General features: G+C 44.1%; 1 protein-coding gene across 6 annotated transcripts in view; it reads left to right on the top strand.

Annotated features, from left to right (window-relative positions):
* Nucleotides 1-2,914: 2,914 nt before the first annotated feature.
* The window catches only part of COBLL1 (cordon-bleu WH2 repeat protein like 1), a 97,213-nt gene continuing 80,124 nt past the window's right edge, over nucleotides 2,915-20,003 (top strand). Inside the window, exon 1 of one of the 6 annotated variants that reach the window (XM_044417907.1) lies at nucleotides 2,915-3,014. Coding sequence is in view for 2 of the 6 variants with exons in the window: in XM_044417899.1 (XP_044273834.1) it covers nucleotides 3,369-3,415 (47 nt within the window). In the remaining 4 variants the exon portion in view is untranslated. Of the gene's footprint in view, nucleotides 3,015-3,125; nucleotides 3,416-3,609; nucleotides 4,003-20,003 lie in introns of those variants that run through there. The other 5 variants (XM_044417899.1, XM_044417908.1, XM_044417901.1 and 2 more) reach the window with 5 other exon arrangements.

Raw genomic sequence — 20,003 nt, forward strand, 5'->3', positions numbered from 1 at the left:
CCAATGCATGTATTACGGCATGAGTTTTTATGGATCGCCAATGAAGTGGATGTCAGTGCACAAAAGCCTGCATCATGGTGAATGGCTTGGTTCTTCAGGTGCCACAAGAGTCTTTGCTGCACTGGGTTCTAGAAATGCTTGAAATGTAACCACAGCATTCACTCTTGCTTGAAATGTAACCACAGCATTCCTATTTTTGATTTTCAGGATTTTTCACTTCATATGACTATATAGCCACCTGGGGGGCACATGTAGCCCTCTGGGAAATGAATGCCTCCTTCCCCAGCTCATCCTCCCCCCCCCCTTTCCTTCAGGTTTTCTGCAATTTTCCCATTCAAAAGTTAGGCTCAGTTACTGGGAGTAAGACTTTTAAGCTAAAATGTACATACAAGGTATTTTGGCTCTGTTGTGTCATTTTAGGGCCATGCCCCTATAGCTTTTACCAATGGACTAGGCTTCCTGGAAGCTTTTCCAACATGAAATTCAGCCCACTGCTTTCAACACTGACTGCTTAGAGAGACTGCTTCTTTTTAGGAGAGCAGGCAGGAAGGCACCAATGAAAATCCACCTTATGCACCAGCAGTTTTTTTGTCTTAGGTCTGGGAACTAGGACAACTTGACTGGATCCATCCAGAGATAACCTGTGATCAGGATGTAGATGCAACCACCTGTATGCAAAAGGCAAATACTTCATAACCTCAGCTGAAAACTCCAGAGGAAGTTCAACCATCAAAAAAAGAGAAAAGTTTAATGATATATAGTTTTTCTTTTTGCCATTGTTAATTCTACTTTTTTCTGTAGTGGAAGATTTCAGTGTGCATGTGTGGCTGAAAGCACAGGCAGAAAAATCAACAAAAGATATAAAAACCATTGTTTGCCAATTTCCTTTTATTACGCAACTCACATTATGCAGTTCACACTGTAAATGCAACTTTAACAAAGACTCACTTATCCATCCGGGAAATGCGCTGTGCTTTTGACTTGAGAAAGAGTACTGTTAAGATCTCCCTCAAGTAATTATATAATATATAGACAGCCAGTCATTTAATTGTATGGTATTATGCTGGGCCAAGATCAGCATTAAATACACTAAATACAACTTTAAAATAAAGATTTGCTCATCTGTGTTTATCAAATGAACACCAATCATGTGCTATCAGGATGACAGGATATTAGTCATGAAGAACTTTTTCAAGATAGGCCTACTTCTCTGGAAATTTTAACTACACCAATCTTTGCTTCATCCATGAGGCATTGGAACAAACATTTGGCAATTCTGTATCAATTCTGAGAGGGAAATTTAGACGAAGAATATTGGACCATGGCTGCCCAGTAAGCTAAGCAAGGATGTGAACCCAGATGTTATCTGTCTATTACTCCATGCTAGCTGGCATTAGATGTATGGTAGCTATTTAAAAGAATGTCCACAGAAATTATGAAACAGCAATTTGTGCCTTGCAGCCAAAGTTTGTGTGTGCACATGAATAGGCATGTACTGGCGGGGGGTGTTGAGAAAGCTGCCGTTAGGAGAGGGAACCTTGCTGTTCTAATTTATTCTTTGTTTATTGTAACCTGATAAAATCACATTAAAATGTGAAGAAGGATTGGAAGCCTCCAAAACTTGACCAGAGTTTAGGAAGTGTAAATGAAAACCAACCGTGGCAATCCTCACTGAGAAAGTGTCATAATATTAAGCCTAGCAGTAAGGCACTGAGAGACCTTTCAGGGGAAGCAGGTAGTGCTGTTAATTCATCAGTGCAAGAAAGAACAAGGGGTCCAGGGGAAGCCTCAACTCCATCAAATCGATTGTGGTATAGATATTTGTGGACTTGAACCGGTTTTATCAGGTGTGATCTGATTTAGAGGGCTCTTGAGCATAAAAATTAATGCCACCATAGATGTGGCCTAACTTTAGATCAGCCTAAATTGATGCCATAAGGATCCTTTTTTGGTTTTGAGTTTAATCCTGTCTCCAGGATTTCAGCCTAGTGAACAAGGCTATTTAAGCTGTCACCCCTTTAGCTGGTGGGGAGCTAAAAACCAACGGAGCCCCTCCATGTTATCTGAAGGCTCTGACTATGCATTTTATCATAGTCTTCCACCCCTACATCCGTCCCCCACTAACGTGCTCTTTGTGCCATCCTGCCTGAGGAGAGATCTAGAGCTCCCAAAAACTTGCACACATGCTTGTGGTTTCTGAATTGGCCTCATAAAGGTATTCTAGTAATAAGGATTGTTTTTTTCTGACGACCAAGCCGGCTGCCTTTGTGCTTTCATTACCTGGGCGTTCAGTCCCAGTGCTGCAGAAGGGAAGGCGCGGGGCTGCCCTGTGAGAAACGGAAATGGACACCAGCGAAAAGGGCAGCGTGTGCAGAGGGGTGGCCGGGAGAAGTCCGCGGCGCCAAGGAGCAACAGGGGAGAACTGCTCCTGCGGAGGACCGCGGAGGCCACCTTACGTACCGAGGCATACTTGAAGGCAAGTTCCCGGGCTGGAGCCGCCCGTCGCTCACGGGGATAGCGCGCCTCCGCCCGGGAGCGTGCGGGGCAAGACGTGGCACCGGGATTAGCCCCCGCCCCCCGCCGAGGCCCGCAGCCCCCTCGGCTCGCCGCCCAGCCCCACCTGTGGGGAGCTCTCGCCCGCCTGGCTTCCACGCCCCAGCGGCGGGAAGGGCGGGCGGCCGCTTGGCGGCGCCGCGGCTGAGGCGCAGCTGCTGCAGCGGCTCAGCTCGCCTGGCGAAGGAAACTTGCGGGCGTGCGGGCGGGGGAGAACAAATTCCAGCGCCGAGGCGAGTGCGGAAGCAGGCAGAGCCCTCTGCCCGGGGAAACTGGGAAAAGGCCGGCGCGACCGAGCGCCGCGGCGGCTGCTCCCCTCCCTGTCCCGCAAGTCTGCGCGCGCGGGAAGCGCTGGGCCGGCCGGGGCGCGGAGGCGCAGGCAGGCGGGCTGCTTCCCTCCGGCGCTGCGGCCAGGGGGCTCCGTGCCGCCAGTTTCTCTTTCTGCGGCGAAGTTTTCCAAGGTGTGGCTCCACGGAAACCTCCCATCCCTCCGGCGCGCCGCTGCCCCAGGGAAGAGAGCTCGCGCGCGGGCGGCCGGGCGCACGGACTGCGTGGGGAGCGCCCCACGGTTTCGCGGGAGCGGAGGCAGAGGGAGCAATGCGACGCCTCCCTCGCGGGACCCGCGGCCGGCGGAGGTGAGCAGCGGCCCCGCCTGAATCCGCCGCCGCCGCGGGCTCCAAACAGGTGAGGCAGAAGAAACGCGGGGGCCCGCCCGCCCGGCAGCTGCAGCTGCAGCCGCGGCGGCTTCATCCCCGCCGCAGGGGCCACTCGGGGCCCGCCCTCTGCGGGAGGTCCACCTGGAGGTCCGAGGAGGAATGGACGGCCAGAGCTGCGCCCCGCCGCCCCGCTTGCCCCTCTCCGGGTAAGCGTCGTCGCCTTCCAGCCCCCTCCCCTGCACCGCGTGTGTGTAAGAGCGTGTGCGAGCGAGGCCCCGCCGCCGCGCTCAGCAATTCAAAAGTTTGCAAGCCTCTGCAGGCGCAAGTGGATCGAGCAACTTGGCCAAGTTACAAGTTGCCGATCTCTGTCTCCTCCCCCGACCCCGTCGCTCGCCATCCCGTCCGTCCTTCCTTCCCTCCCTCCCGCAAGCTCTTTCCTTTCCTTTCCTTTCCTTTCCTGCGTTGGGAAGGCGCCGAGCGTGCGGAGCGCTTGGCTTGGCACCGATCTCACGTGGCTGCTGGAATGAAGAAGCGCGGGTCGGGGATGATTTGGCGGTTGATGGCGAACCCGACGCTCCCCGGCTGTGCGCGCTGCTCTGACTGGGCTTCGCTGAGCGAGCATGCCTAGAACGGCCCTGCAAGAGCAGGCGGGGGCAGCCTTCTCGTTAACAAGGAAGAGGCGTCTCTTTTCCGAGGTATTCCCGGTAGGTTGCTGGTCTACGCACAGTCATTTGGGAAAGTGACCCTTCAGGGACCTTTGGAGTCATTGCAGCATCGACTTCAGAGTGAACAGGTATACAGCTGGGCTGCACAGGTCGCTGAAGAGGCGCGAAGCATGAACGCACATCGATTTGCAAGTAGGACCGGCTGGGTTTGCCGGTGCCTGTTCGTAGTAGGCGAGCAAAGGATTGCAGCTCTGTTCTGCTAGAGTTTGGTTGTTTGCTTGTTTGGAGGCAAGTTGGCAAATGCTGCACTTAGGCATCTGTGCTGATGTAGAATGTGTGCCTGCCTGCCTGCCTGCCTGCCTGCCTCCCCGCTTGGGAGAAAGAATATTTTTTTTCAGAAGAGAGGAAAAATTATTAAAATGTAAATACAACCATGCAATGCTTGTGGTGGAGGAGGGGAGGCAATGTGGGCCGAATGTGCACCTTGCAAGGCATCTCATTCAACTTTAGTAAAATAATGCTCCACGGCTCTGGAAAGGGAGGTGTGATAAAAGGTGATTGTTGTGCTGGAAAGGCAGTTCTTGGGGTTCTGCACAGGGGTTGAAGTTCTTTTTGGCTAAAAAAAGAGAATTGTGATAAGGTTAAGTAGTTAAGAGGAAAGGCTTGTCTGTCTTTGAACAGTGAAGTATGTTGGATGGTAGTGGAGGAACTGATATGCTTCTAATATAAACATTCTAATAGTGCAAGGCAGTGCACATAAGTAGCACCTTAGCAAATTTTAACTTTCTCATCATTCTTTCGTTGCTAAATTCAAAACAAAGCAGACTGCTTTGTTGGTTACTCCATTTGTTTGGTTACAAAATGTAAAACAAAACACACTGTTTAAACTAAGAAGTTGTAATGTTGTCTCTGCACTATAAAGAGAAGTTGTGCTCAAAGACATTTCCAAGGAGAGTGAGTTCCCTAACATGACGGCTGCAATCAAAGGAGCGGTGCCTTTGATCTTCCAACATACATGTGGTACTCCAAGCAAAATCATACAGTGGGTCTCAAGGGCTATGGAAATGCATATCTAAGAATAATAACAACGCAGATATTAGAGATCCTATCACATTAGCTTGAAACTTTTATAGATTACTTAATTGTGCATGCAATTAATATGTAGCCGTTACACATATGTGTGGGAACCAGTAATCTTTTCATCAGATAGCCAGTTGGTTGCAAATTCCATCTGGGTTACATTTCTCGCTATCACTTCCATTCTCCTATCCATTGAAATAGCATTTTTTTGTAATATGTGGTTGCAGAAGCATCGTAGGTTCTTATTGCATTGTACACGTAATACACTATTGTGTATTTCCTTTCAAGAACATCTGTCAAGTTGTTCAACTTCTCCACTTGCTCACTAACACATGGAAGTATGATGCTGTAAGAGAAAAATCCTATGAATGCTTACTCTGAAATAATTTCTGCTGTGTTCATTAGCAGAGTATACTCCCAGGTAAGCATTCCTAGGATTACAGGTGTAAAAATGGTTGCCACTCAGGGGCCCATATTATTTATCTATCCATTTATTTATTGTACTTATATGCTGCCCCATAGCTCAATGGGATCTCTGGGTGGCTCAGAATAAAACAGGAAAAAGATCAATAAAATAATTATTAAAATTAAAGATTAAAATCCAATTAAAACAATACAAAAACTAGCAAAAATTTTAACAAGGCACACAGTAATAAAATTTAAAATAATGTTTAAATCAATAGCTATTGAAAGACCTGATTGAATAAAAAGGTCTTTACCTGGCGCTGAAAAGGGAGCAGCGGAGGCACTAGGCACACTTCCTTGGGGAAGGTGCCCCATAAATGAGGGGCAGTTGCAGAGAAGGCCCTTCTAGCCATTCTAACCTTTACTTGGTCTTGCTGCTTCCAAGTGTCTCAGAAGTTCAATGAGAAGTAAAGGATTTAGCTCAGAAGTCCACACAGGGCAGGTCTCATCATCATGCCGGGGTGCAGAGTGACTTGGAAGCAGAAACACCTCCTGCTTTTTCTGAGTGCCCCCAGAGCCCACTCTGAAGTTGGAGATGCAGCCCCCATCTTATCCTCTTTGTAAATTTGCTAGACTGAAAGATACAATTACTAATGGTGCCACATGCGTGGATCTCTGGCCTTACATTGGGCTCTTATTCTCCTCCATTAAATTGTCTGCATAATTTTCCAAACGGCAATTGCAAATCTGTGCCTCCCACCTTCCATCAAGGTCCTTTTCTTCAATAATATGTGGGGATATTGGTACCAGCACTGGCAACGGATTTGGTGGCTGTGCTGCAAAGTTGAAGCAGTTGGGGCACACTTTATAGGCCTGAAGAAGCCCCGTCTCCCCAGTTGCTCCGACTTCCTCGTCAGGAGCTGTAACTGAAGGGTTAACAGGTGAACTGGTCATACTAAACATTTGTGTACGCAAAATAAAGAACAGGTAGTTCAGTACATAACAGCCAGGCGATCTGAAAACACTGCATGACAGACTCAGGTGCAGGCTTTGTCACTCGGCCTTCTGAGCCCAAGAAACTGAGACAATGTAGCTCAGCAGCCCCCACATCCCATCCCTCTGCGCATTGTGCATTAAGCCGTTTATCAGTGACAGAGCATGAGATGAGAGTCAACTGTGCTGGAAATAATCTAACTAGTCTTTCGTATGGGGTTTATATGCAAGTATAACGGGAGTCCAAAAGAAGTTGTGGTTGTAGATTTCATTTTCTTGTAATTTATTATTTTATTTGTCTTTTAAGCAGCAAGCCAGAACCTGTTTGTGCTTTTCATTGTACGTTAATAAGTTCTCGTAATAGGCAGGAAATCTGTTGTATACCAAGCCTATTTAAAAAGTTTAATTATGTAGAAGAAATATTTTTCAGTAGTCTGGATTAACTTGAAGTATTGTGGAACTGTTCTTATAAAGTATGACAGCCTGCAAAGGAAGATGGGATGAGAAAGAAGAGTGCTGCTTTTCTGTGGTTCATGGTGAAGTATGGCAAATAGACAACTGTAACAGAAGGAAAATAAGTTAGATTGGAAATACTGTCTGTTTTATAGTGAGAACAATGGTGATAAAATATATATGGATATGGTGATAAAGTATATATGGATATGCATGAAGAATATAGAATAATAGTCGTATAGAATATAGAAGCCACATTTTGTGGTTTGGGTAACAGGGCCAGGAAGGGTAATGAATGGTTTGAAGGTGCATGATGAGTTCAGTGAAGCTAAGTGCTGTGTTTGTGCGCTTGTATAGGGGGAATGTGGCTCTAAAAAGAGTGTGTGGTAGACCATCTGAGGCTCATGTGTAGGGCTTCTCTGAGCTACTTGGAGGAATAGGGTATGCGTATAATAGGTTACCCTATTGGTGTAGTCTGCTGAGCCTTATACCTGAATCCTATGTCCTTAAATACGTCGTATATTCCTATTCTGTTCAGTAGTCAAAACTGCCTGGTGGCTGAAACCTGAAGTCCCCTTCTTATCTATGTGAATTGTTCTGGGGAATTGGGGTAATTAATTGGTAACCCCTGTTTTTTCATAGGATTCCTAAGTCTACACCTAGGGATTATGTCTTGGACTCTGGACAAAAAAGTCAGCTACAAACCAAGTAATCTTTGTTTATTATGCCCTGACTGGTTAGTTGTTTTGGTTAAAACATTTGTATTCCATTTTTTCCCATGAAATAGGCAGGATAGCCATGGTCATATTTTTGACCTGATTTAGGTTTTGACCAGGTAGCAGCTTCACTCACTGTGTTGTTGTTGTTGCTGTTGTTGCTTTGCTTGCAGAGGGCCCCAGTTTCCGCTTCAGGTACCTCCAACTAGGACTAAGAAAAGATGCCTGTCAAAAAATGTGGCGGCTGCGATTAATAATTTTGGGTATTTTTTCAGAGGTCAATCTTACTCAGTTTAGCTTAGTTAAACTTAAATCCCATTTCATATAACCAAATGGAGTTATGAACAATTTACAAAAAAAGAATAATACACCAAAAAGCAATAGATAACAGCATAGTTGTTAAAATCATACCAACTGATCAGCTAGAAGAGTTAGCTGAATGACAAAAAGATTGACAAAAACATTTACCTGGAAGTTAAGTCCCACTTCATTTAATAAAGTGGCCTGGGCAGCATACAGTACCGTCTCAGGTGCCATTTCTTCAGTAGCGCCAGCTCATCCTACAGGCTTATCACCAATGCTAGTGTGCGTATTTCTGGACTGTACAGCTTACTCTTTACCCATGTCAGTGGTTGCTGGGTGTCCCCCTAGGGTGGGAAACAGTGTGAGCTGAAGCTTCCTCTAATTAGGACTGTTCTTCAGGCACAGTTCACTCCGTCCCCATAAATTAGTCCCTTTAGGGATATACCCTTAGGGAGAGAATTGAGAGAATCAGAAAATCTGCACTGAATGTACCTGTTGGCTTTTACTAGTGAACAATACGGTTTTAAAGAATGGTGATGTTTTCCTTCCTTCCTTCTGTCCGTCTGTCCTCCTTCCTTCAAAATATAATGTTGAAAGCAAACTATTTGTTAACCTCAGTGAGCCTGTGGCCTTCAATAGTTTGTGTATTTGGCTGTGGTAGTGAGCATAAAATATATTGTATGTATAGAAAATGAAAAGTCACCAGTCTGGAAGATCAAATGACTCAATACTGACTTCTTGTTGAGTCATAGAAGACTAATGTTTGTGTTTTTTCTGGTCTCATCTTGACCTGCTAGGATTTGTTTTAGCCTAGTTTGTGGTAGGTTAGAATTCACTGATCTTTTTAAAAGTGTTTTTCACTATAGACATTTAACTAGCAAACACATAAACTGGGACACATTTTATTGAGGCACAGCAGTTCCCATGCCTCCCTGTCTGATTGAAGTTATTGGAAATATTGTGTAATCCTAAAAAGGAAACATTCCTCATAATGTCCTCTGAATGAATTAAGAAATACAATAAAGGCATTTTTCTCATGCTCTGATGTCTCTAATGTTTTAACATAGAAGTAGCTATAAACCCACTCTAGCAACTGACTTTAACTACACTATAGATGTGCTTTGTAGATTATAAGACATAAAAAAGCAGATGCTCAGACTGCAAGTATGCACCGAGACAGAAGTTAAGGAGATTATATGGCTGCTAACAAAAGCATCTCCTTTTCTGTCCTCCCTGATATCCAGAGCACCAAAATTGATTACCTCAATGGTTGTGTTTAATGTGAGTTCTGCTTGGAGTAGACCCAGTCGAATGGGAATTAAGTTAGACTAAAATTGGATGCAACCTGATATCTTTTCATAACAAGTGTGCCCATCTCACTTCATTAGCAGTAAGGGAAATCTGAACTGTGTTGAAAACATACTGCACAGTTTAGTTTATTGGATGCTGTTGGCCAAAGAAATGCAGGGCTTCTGCTCTGCTGGCAGCTGCCTGCTTGTCTGGATTCACTGCTGTATGGCTGAAGCAGCCTTCCCACGCAGCTGACCCAACTCTGCTTCACCATGGTCCATACACCTCCGCTTTAGGCTGCAGCAGCTCCTGGGACTGGGTTTGGAAGTGGTGAGGGTTTAGGGAATACATCTTTTCTGTACTTGACATTTGCCCACTTTTCTTAATGATAAAAAATAAAGCATGATTTGATTTTTCAGGGAGCATTAATTGTACTTTAGCTAATAGGTGCATGCTGCTAATCCGTAGGGCTATAAACTGTTACGTTTCGAACAAAGCTTTGAGCATGTTTCTTAGGGCTGTGTCCTGCGTCTTCACTGTTTGCATCTAGCCTTAACTTGAATGTAATAATACTGTGGAGGTGATCTTGGAAATATAGAAAGCAGAATGAAAACCTCAGGAGAGCCTCCCCAGGCAAGTGTAAGGCTTGCAAGAGAGGCTGGGGTAAGAGCAGCAATATTGTCAGTAGGGGTGGCGTTTCCACCGCGGCCTTCCCCCACCAGCACTGTCCAGGTGTGTTGGACTGTGCCTCTTATTTTTTTCAGCCCACATGGCCATGCTGGGAGCAAAATATGGGAGACACAACATCAGGTTTGGAAGGGGGAGACTGGGCCAAAGCTTGCATGACCTCATCTCATATAAGAAACTCCAACCAAAGGTCTAAGCCTGAGCATCTTCTGGAAGGCCAATCTCTGTCTGAGGTGGCTTTTGAGGCACAGGCTATGTGAGTGTAAAATGGGAAATCTGTGATGAATTTTTGTGTGTGTCAGAATTTCTTTCTGTTTTCCTAAGCTGTGGGGGTTTGATGTGTTTTGCTGATTTTGCTTATCCCAAACTTTTCTGATTGGACAGGCTATAAACAAACCTTCTGGTATAACTGAATGCAAAAACCAGTCATGATTCAAACAGTTTTAGAAAGCTGCTTGAGATCTGGCCAGTCCTCTTGGGTCAGGGTGTGGAAAAACTGAAAAGCAGCCTCTGGGAATCTCTTTCTAGCATATCCATCTTTCCTGTGTGAAAAGATGGACTCCTCTTTGAAAGCTGTGCAAACAGAAGGAATTGGAGTGTATGACACTGAGATCCCGTGTGATGAGTAAAGTGTTAGACACAGGATGCTTGGGCTCAGATCCTCAGCAAGCTGTGAAGCTTGGCCTTATTTCCCTGCCTAACCCACACCACAAGGGTGTCAGGAGGGAAAAATAGAAACAGAAGGCTCCTGTGTCCCACCCTGAACGCTTTGAAGGAAGAGCACGATAAAAATGTAGTAGCAATAATTATAGAAAGGAATGTAGGACTGCATGTAACTGATACTGTGAATGGAGTTGAACAGGAAAGGGAGACAGATTTGTAAGCAGGACCCTTGGACTGCAGCTGAAAGTGTTAGGACTTGTCTTGAAAGCAGTTCTGGATTATCTCAGGAGAGACTGTCCTCTGCCCCTTAATCTCATCATTTCCCTATTTATTCCGCTGGAGAGAGGAAAGACAACATAATAGTGCATCAAAAGCCTCGATCTAACCTGAGATCACAAAGACATTAGCACACCATTTCAGTTTTCTGCTTGGAATCTCCCTATAGTTCCAAGATGAAACAGGCTCCTAACCTGGAAAAATGGTTAGCCTCAGCAGTTTGTTAAAACTGAAAAATGACCTTACCTTGTAATATGCACATATGTCCTGTAAAACTGTACCTGTGTGGAAATTAACTGATTATTCCAATGGTTTTTCCAAAAATGCAATACTTCATTTATTGTGGGGGATTGTAACAATGCAGAAGGTACTGTGATAGTGTTTCTTACTGGTTCTACAGGCAGTGCAGAAATAGTTTTAACCCTGCAGTATTCAGGTACGGATCTGGTCCCTAGTACAACTTGCTAGAAGTCGATGTTGCTCGCCTGGAATATCTTCAGTGCAGCTGATGTGGCTTTTCACCACTGGAGAGTGTTGTTGTGGAAAGCAGATCAAGGGAGCTACTTGAGTGAAGGGAAAGATGTGTGGGAGGATAGTGTGCAGCACGGATGGAGAAACAGGATGGGCAGTTGGAACTCTGCCCAAAATGCACGATGTCTTCCTATAAATCTGCTGAAGAGAAGACTGGTGAAAAGAAAGATTCAGAACTGAAGAATAGCACTTAATACTGTATTGAAGACTTCCCTGACTTAACCCAACCTCATGTCCCCCAGATGTGCCATGCACCAAATCTTATCATTCCTAGCCAGCTTGGCCAAACCATGTGGTTATGTAATGAAAATAATATCTTTAGTGTCTTTGGTTTTAAGTGAAAATATTCCCCCCCCCCACTCCTCTTTGCTGGCTCTGAAGCCTTTTATGCCTGAAACACTTCTCAGCCCTTGCGTGGTACTTTGGCTTTGTAAGAGTGAATACAGTGATTCAGTGAAGAGCTGTTCTTAAGGTAAAACAAGGACACCAGTATTAGAGAAGACATCTTCCATGCATGCGTCTATCAGTAAAGCAGCCTATAATATGTGGTTCATCTGCAAAGTAATTTTGAAAGCGATCATAGTGATACATGGTAGGCATAGAAAACAGCCCACTGCCCATTTAAGACGTAGCTAATTCCAGCTCCACAGAACTACATGCTCGGTGCAGCTATGCCTGACATTCTGTTTCCCTTTCTATACTTTGGCTTGTTTATCAAGATGTATCCCAGGTTTTCCTTTTGAGATTTTTTTTCCTGTTCTGTAACCACTGTTGTGTTTGCATATACTTTGGCAAAAGTCACTGAGGGATATTTCTGTTTGATGACACTGGTGAAAAGAAACTCGAGCATTTTTGACCTACGTCTTCCTGAAGAGTTCTGTGCATCTCATGGAGTGTTACCATAACAAAAAGAAAATATCTCTGTCTGTACAATAGTGTACAGCATGTGATGGTGTACAATGGGGGAATGTCCAGCATGGTGGAGTCATGAGGGATAATGGGTTCGAGCTGTTGCTCAGGGGTTTCAAAGTGGAATCCGTGCTGTTCAGGTATACTGTGGGTATGTGAAAGACAGGCCCCGTGAGGGTCTGCCTCTTGTATGACAATGCCTGCCTCCAACACAGCAGCTGCACTGAACCACAAGAATGCACTTTCAGTAGGAGGCACAGAGTAAAGCCGTTTGTGTAAAATAGTTTTGTGTCATGCATGTGGGAAAAGCCGTATGCCTGCAGTTTTCATATGAATGCCGCTGTATATGCTCTCTCTCTCACAGAACTCTCTCTCTCTTTTTCTGAGTGATCGGCAGCATCTTCAGAGATTAAAGGAAGGAACACCAAGTACCTGGGAGGTGCTGCCTCAAGGAGCCTGAATATGTGTCAGCTGCTGAGTGTGATGAAAAACTGCTTGTGGGAGGACTCTTGCGAGTCGTTTTTACTCAGAACTTTGTCAGCAAATTCTTTCGACTGGCAAAAGATTGCTGAGTAATAGCTGCATTATTCTGCCCCCTGCCCCCCCCACCGGCAACATAATTAAACACAACACACAGTTGTGAATACCAATGAGGTGTATTGGGCTTCTGTGAATAGGAACTGGAGAGGGATTTGTGGCATATGGAGGTGGGCGAAATCTGGCAGAATGTGAGGCTTCTGCAGGATCCTTGCATGGGTTGGCATACATTTGCATCCCACGGCAGGAGCAGTCCAGCCGAAGTCTTGGATGCTGTGGCATTGCCTGGAGAGTGGCCTCTGCTGTCGTAGTGTTCTTCACCTTCCCCACTCCGTGTGTCAGTTTTACTTATGCCACTGCTTTTCTATACATTATATGCAAGGCAGTTTTACAAGAGTAAAGCCACTGCCAGTTACTCAAGAACAGAGGAAGGTGCCTTATGCTCAGTCAGAACAATGGTCCATCCAGCCCAAGACTGGCTGGTTGCTGCGCTCCAAGGATTCTTCCCCACCCTTTCTGGGAGAAGCCAGCAATTCAACCTGAGAACTCCTGCATGCAAAGCTGGCACTCTAGCACTGAGTTAGGACTCTTCTCTGGTATAATAAGGCAATGTGTAAATGTAAAAATAACTATTGGTTAATAACAGTGAATTAAAGCAAAAGTATAGCAAACCATAATTAAGCATGATGCCAATTGCTCAGCAGTTACTAGAGTTCCAAGCCACTCAAAGCATTAAAAACAAAAATAGGACTATCTTCGGACAGGCCCAGAAATGTCCAATTACGATAGATTATAATAAAGTAAAACATATTAGCAAATTCATAGGCTTAAAATGCATTATGAACAGAATATAATTCTGTTAGTAAGGGAGATGTAGCACAATCTGGTTGAAAAAATACTTCTTTGAACTGCCCCCAGAACAGTGCAAACAATGCTTGTTCTGTGTTGGAGCAAGAACGGCCATGCTCTGACATTCCTTAAAATACCAGTGATTCAATGATTTCTGCTCTAGCCTGATGTTTTAACTGAATTCTGTCTCAATTGAATTAGAAGCCCGAGCAATGTTACTGTAAGATAGCAGTCCATCTTGTTTGTTTGTGTACTTATGAGGTGGATGCTGAGAATCCTTTCTTCTGGTAACATCTCAGCAACACTTTAAACTAATAACAAGAGGATACAGAATGCGCTGAATCCCCCACAGTGCACTTGAGCTCTTTGTTTTGTCTTCTAAATGCAAAGAGATTTCACTTCAGAATTCCCTCTAATGAAGTATCAGCTCATTGTACAAAACAAGGAAACATAAACAGAGTCTGCTTTACACATAGCTACCCAGACAGCCTGAGTTGCCACTGCAGGTCATTGTGACAGACAGTGTTCCACATCAGGTCACCTCTAACACGTTTTTTCAGTGGAAGCACTTTACAGATTCAGCTGTGAGTCAGAGTAATGCAAGATGTGCAATGTATATGTGTGTGTTGAATTTGCACATTGAACCTTGCCAGACGAAACTGCAGTGTGAGCATGGAAGCATGTTGCTTGTGTTGTGATGTATGTTGTCAATTTAAATGGCCCTTTCTGAATTTAGTTTTATTAAATATGTTGTTCCTCTGTGTATGTGTATATGTGCAAGTATTTAAGACTATATGATAACTGTTACCAACTTGGTTCACATATGACAACCCAATGTATGGATTGTTGCTACAACCAAACCCAGAGCTTTAACTTAACTATGGGTTGTTATCTGTAACCAACCCAGGAAAAGAAACCATGATTTGTTCTTGGGGTCTGAAACATGGCTTGTTTTAAGTCTGGGCTGTTGTTATGCAGGAACCCATACAATGGATTGTTCTTAGGTTGTTTCATCAGGCTGAAGAGGTGGTAGGCAGAGTGGTAAAAAGAATTTGAGCTGTTCTCCTGCAAGTACTACTGCACTGCAAAGATATTTGGGATAGAAGAGGAGGGGGCAAGAGTAAAGGGACAACTCAGGAGTTGAAAGAATAACTCGTACTTTGTGTGATTGACTGACAGACAGGCAATCAGGTTTTCTTTGACCTTCATATGTAGAGCAAAGTTACTGGGCGGAGAGAAAATGGGCTGGATGCAGCAGGAGCAATGCAAATTAGTTCTCCACTATTTTATTAGGCATTAGGTACTTACTAGTTTCAGGGAGACAGGTGGCAGATGGGGCCACCTGAAGCAATACAGTTGGTGACCAAAGTCCTCTTTTCCAAACAAAGCAGAAGGAAGGGTCAGTGTGGCATGAAAGTGGAAATGGGGATGTTAACCTTAGTGTAAAACTGAATGCTTTAGCATTACTAAAGCAACGTTGAAGGATCTTGGGATAAATGAGAATGTATTTGTTCAACCAGACACTGGAAAAAAGCAATGTGCATTTTTGTGTGATAGACATAGGTGACCACTGTTCTGGGGAAGATACACGTGCCCCAGACTGATTGTTGCTTGCCTTCTTTTGAAAGTAGCCCTGCAGTGCAATAGAATGTGCTTGTTGCCAATTATTTGGTTTGCCATCGTGTTGAAGCCCAAGTCAGCTTGAGCCCTGTTGTGGCGTAAAGATGTAAAGATCTCAGATCTGCTCTGTGCATTGCATGTTGGCACCTGAAGATCCTGGCGAATGTGGATGCTGGGAAGCTGTGGCCAAAACATTTAGCAGTTGAGGTATATTTTGCTTGTTGCCTGAAAGAATGTTAGTTCTGTAGGCTTTGTGGGGAATACGGAAATTAATCTTAGTAATAATTATACAGACCAGGCTTGCCCATCCTGGGGACTTCTTGGGGTTGGAGTATAGTACCCTGCCTGACTGGGGATTATGAGTGTTGTATGCATCTGCAGGGAACCAGGTTTAGTCACACTGACATAGACATCAGTGGAAGGTTGCTTTTCTTAAAACACTGGATTAAATGTTGCATTCAGATAAATCAAATAAACATAGCATAATATATCTAATCTGGCATTGTCTAGCAATTTCTCAAAACACTGTGTATATTTTCAGTGTGGTTTGCATTGCATTAAATGCTGAATGTATTCAGTATAAAGTACTGACTGTGTTGTCTTTTCTTAGAAATCTCTAAGAATCCCATCAGTATTTATAGTATGTGCTTCTGCTTCTTGAATTCTCTTTTCGTTGCACCATTTAACCATGACAACAGCTTTGTTTGTAAGAGCTATTTCAACCCCCCTCCCAATCCTGATACGGAGAGCTCTGGAGAAGAACCTTCACTCAGATTTATTAGAAAGTGGATGAAACTCTTTTCCAGTGAGTGCCTTATATGAAACACAAGCCACTTGGCCAGTTTGCTATAGTGTGCCTATTGTGACAATATGATGGACTTCATTTATTTATGTTGTGCAGAATTCAGTATGGGATGCGGAGTATTGATTTTATATGGGGGGAAAGTATATGTGCCAGAACCCCATTGCCAGTACGTTATGCGTGCACTAGCTGGCATTATGATGAAAAGAAACCCTCTTATGAAACAGAGCCCTGTTCTCTTTTGCACAGCGATGGTCCAGCATTGCAGGAGTGCCCCTAATTGTTGAAATTAAGTGGAACAGGGGACAGTGACACATGAGGACACAGCTCTAGTGCCAAATATTCAAAACCAGAATGTACAGTAGTGGTGCCATATCACAATCCTACTATGCTCTGTAGTATGCTAATAATCTAAATTAGGACTGAGTTCAGAAAGCAGTGTTTTCAATATAGATAACTAATTTGGGGGAAATCTAAGAGGTGTTGATCCTCTTTCTGCTGATGTTATCAATAGGGACATTAGTGGTGTAGTGGTTAAGAGCCTGGGACTGGGACTCAGGAGGTCTGGGTTCATGTCCCTACTCAGCCATTGAGCCAGCTGGGTGACTTGGGGCTGGTCACAGACTCTCAGCCCAGCCTACCTCACAAGGTTGTTGTGTGGATAAGATGGAGAGCCGGAGGAGGAGAATGATGTAAGCTGCCTGGTACTCATTGTAAGAAAAAAGGTGGAATAAAAATCTAGCTAACAAACAATCCAGGAGTTGTGATCACTTCAGATTGGCCCCCTCCCCCTTTTGTTTGCTCAAAAGGAGAAGATGCCAGGAAAATGTATATTCTTGTGAACATTATTCTCAAAATAAATCAGCTTTATGAGTTTAGAAGTATATATCTATGTGCATGTGTTTTTTTAATAAGATGTGTCCTTTTTGCCCTCATCTCCCCTCCCCTCAGTGATGTAAGTGTATTCAGAAGTCAGAAATGCTAGTGAGGCGGGAGAATCAGTACTTTCCTCAACACTTTGCAACTCCTATTGTTTGGAAGAGATTTTGCTACCTGTACCAGTGTTGTCTTTGCAAGTAGTGCTGAGACTTTTTTAATGCTGTACTAAGAGAACCAGTGTGGTGCAGTGGTTGAATGTTGGACTGAGCTTGGGAGATTCGGGTTCTTACTTGATCTTGAAGCTCACACTGAGTGACCAGTCATGGACTCTTAGCCAAACCTACCTCATAAGGTTGTTGTGATGACTGAATGGTGAAGAGGAAGATCCTGTAAGAAAAAAGGCAGCAGATAAACATTTGCATGTAACAATAGCCCGTCTGTTTAAAAACCAGTGGGTTGTCTCCTTCGCTTTACAGCACAACCCATGATCAGTACCTTCATAGGTTGTGCAACATGATGTATGAGTTTAGACTCCTGGGTTGTTTAGGAGTTAGGCAACTTAGTTGTTAATCCAGCAACAGTCATCTGTACATGGGTTAGCTATCGGATCAGCCTCTGAACAGTCCGATGGTCTGGTTTTGTACATCACACTGCAAAATGTACCACAAAGCGGATCACAGTTGCGCTGTAAAGCGTTTCTTCCCCGACAATGTGGTATGTGAGAATGCAGCCAGAGTCTCTTTCCTTTCCACTGCCTTTATGGCAGTATGTGTTCCAAACAACAGGATGCCTCATGAATCATACAATACGTGGATATCATCCATGTCCAGGAAGAAACTGTAGCTGTAGCACATGAAAAATACTTTTAACTGCATACATGCTTCATTACATGAGATAAAACACACTAAGGCAGCCATTTTTTCCAACAGAAGTGTTGTCTTTTTGGAAAATCATTATGTGAGCTTCACAACACCAGTGGAAAGGATACCACTTGCTTGTGAATCCATTAAGCAAGCTAAAACTTAAAACAAGTGGGGTGGAAATTGGCTTTTCAGGTTCAGATTCATCTTCCCAGAAATGTGATTGGGAAGCTTGTGACAGACTCTTCTTGTGGTGCAGGCAGAGTGAAGGCTGTTCCCTGGGTTTGGCAGTCCACTGACTCTGGAAAGTCTGAGTTAAATTCAGTTTATTTACGAATCACTTACCTCAGACAGTTAAAGGAGAGGAATGCCTGAGCACTTCCTCATTACTTCGCGTGATTGCTGCGTGTTCCCCAGATCATTTGCAAAAGCCACCCAAGTAGTTTATGGCATAGGAGACAGCCAGAACAGATCTGATACCTGCAGTATGGTGTACATTGTGCCTTTGCTTAGCAATATTGTGTAATAATGGGAGCATGTGATTTTTAATTAAGTATTAGGTTAACATTTGTAGCCTTGGGAAAATGTGAAAAGCTAGGTATGCTGTGTCTCCAATAATGATGTTTGGGTAAACTTTTTCAGTAGGTTTTTAAAAAATCTCTTCCTGGACCACTGGGATTCCAGTGAGAAGACAGGTGATAGTTAATAAACTTCCCTGAAAGACAGTGTACACCACCAGTACCATTCCCAGCACAAAGCTGGAGATACTACTACGTTTGTTCTAGTTCTCATTGAGAGTTCACATAGATAACGTGACACTGAGGCCCAATAACCCTGAGAAGAATGGGGAGATCCCATAGAGAGTATACCTGAATCCTTTGCAATGTACAGGATATCTTGGGAAGAAAGTCACCTGAAATAGCATCACAGTGGAATTATTTGACATAACAGTGTTATGAAACCACTCGTAAGTTCTTGTTTTGGTGTGGTGACCAGCACTAGGAACCTATGAAGCTGCTTTAAACTGGCGGCATTTGCACATAACAAATGTGGCTTGTTATTTGCTTTGGTGGATTTGAGGAATAGTAAAAAGATTTGCAAAACAAAAGACACAGGTTTATTGAAATAAACATAGTTAGCAATAAACAATAAGACAGAGAAGGAGAGGAGGCAATTATCTACATTTGCTTGCTTGCTCGAATGTATTTGTAGGCCGCCTATAATTGCTGAGGCCTTCCTAGGCAGCATGGAGGATACTGGCATGATTTCTAACTGCAAATGTCCCTGGGCCTAAACCTGAGCCATCTGCATAGCATCACTGGGGCTTATTCATAAGAAGGTGAAATGCAGGTAACAAGCAACAACGGGGGTGCACATTCTGCCAACCCTGTATAACAGACATAGAAGTCAGCACAGGGTTCCTTCAGGGGTCCTCTCCTTTCCTACGGTGTGTTTGCTCAGCACTCTTCCTGACAGTCTGACAAAACCCCCGTGAGGTGGGATGTAGCTTTTCTTATGCCCACTCCCCATCTCCTGTGCCAGGCCTCTCAAGGGCAGAGACGGCCCATGTGATAGTAGCCCAGCCCTGCCTATGGCCCATGATCAAACCAAAAAGTACTTGCAGTTGTCATGGCAGCAGGGGACCCCTTTTTATAGTTAACACCATGATGACAAATCAAGCATGTAAGAGTACATTTGAAACATGGCTTTACTGTTCCTAGGCTCAGGCAGTTATCAAAATAAGGAGGTGATATTCAGAAACAAGAGGAAGTGCATGTGTTGTTGTTTTCAAGGAACAGCTGAAGGCGATAGAAAAGGCAGTCAAGTATCTTTAGGATTCTGTTGACAGCCACACAGTATGGGGAAATAGGATACTTTTCTGTTTCTACGAGACAACATGGAACCAAGATGCAGAGAGAGTCAATACCGAGCCAAATGGATATAAGCCTTGTCGTGGATTCTGTGGATTTGCATCTGCAGAATCAGATCTCTTTCATGAACTCCTCTTTGACTCAGGTCAACTTTTACAACACTTCCATGCCTGCTCATTTGTGTCCTGTTAGGACCCATCCTACTTTTCAATGTATCCTACTATATTCATTGCTCTTTTAAGAAAATTACATTGCAGAATTAATTAAAACAATTGAGGCTATACGTACTTTCAAGACTTAAGCTTCAATTCTGTCCCAGCTCACTGAGTGTAACTCCCATTCAAATCAGTAGTTATGATTTCTGAGTAGACACGTATATAGATTCCTGCTTTTTTTCTAAATTCT

The sequence above is a fragment of the Varanus komodoensis genome, unplaced genomic scaffold (genome assembly GCF_004798865.1).
Source record: "Varanus komodoensis strain SLA01 unplaced genomic scaffold, ASM479886v1 scaffold9, whole genome shotgun sequence".
NCBI classification, from domain to species: domain Eukaryota; kingdom Metazoa; phylum Chordata; class Lepidosauria; order Squamata; family Varanidae; genus Varanus; species Varanus komodoensis.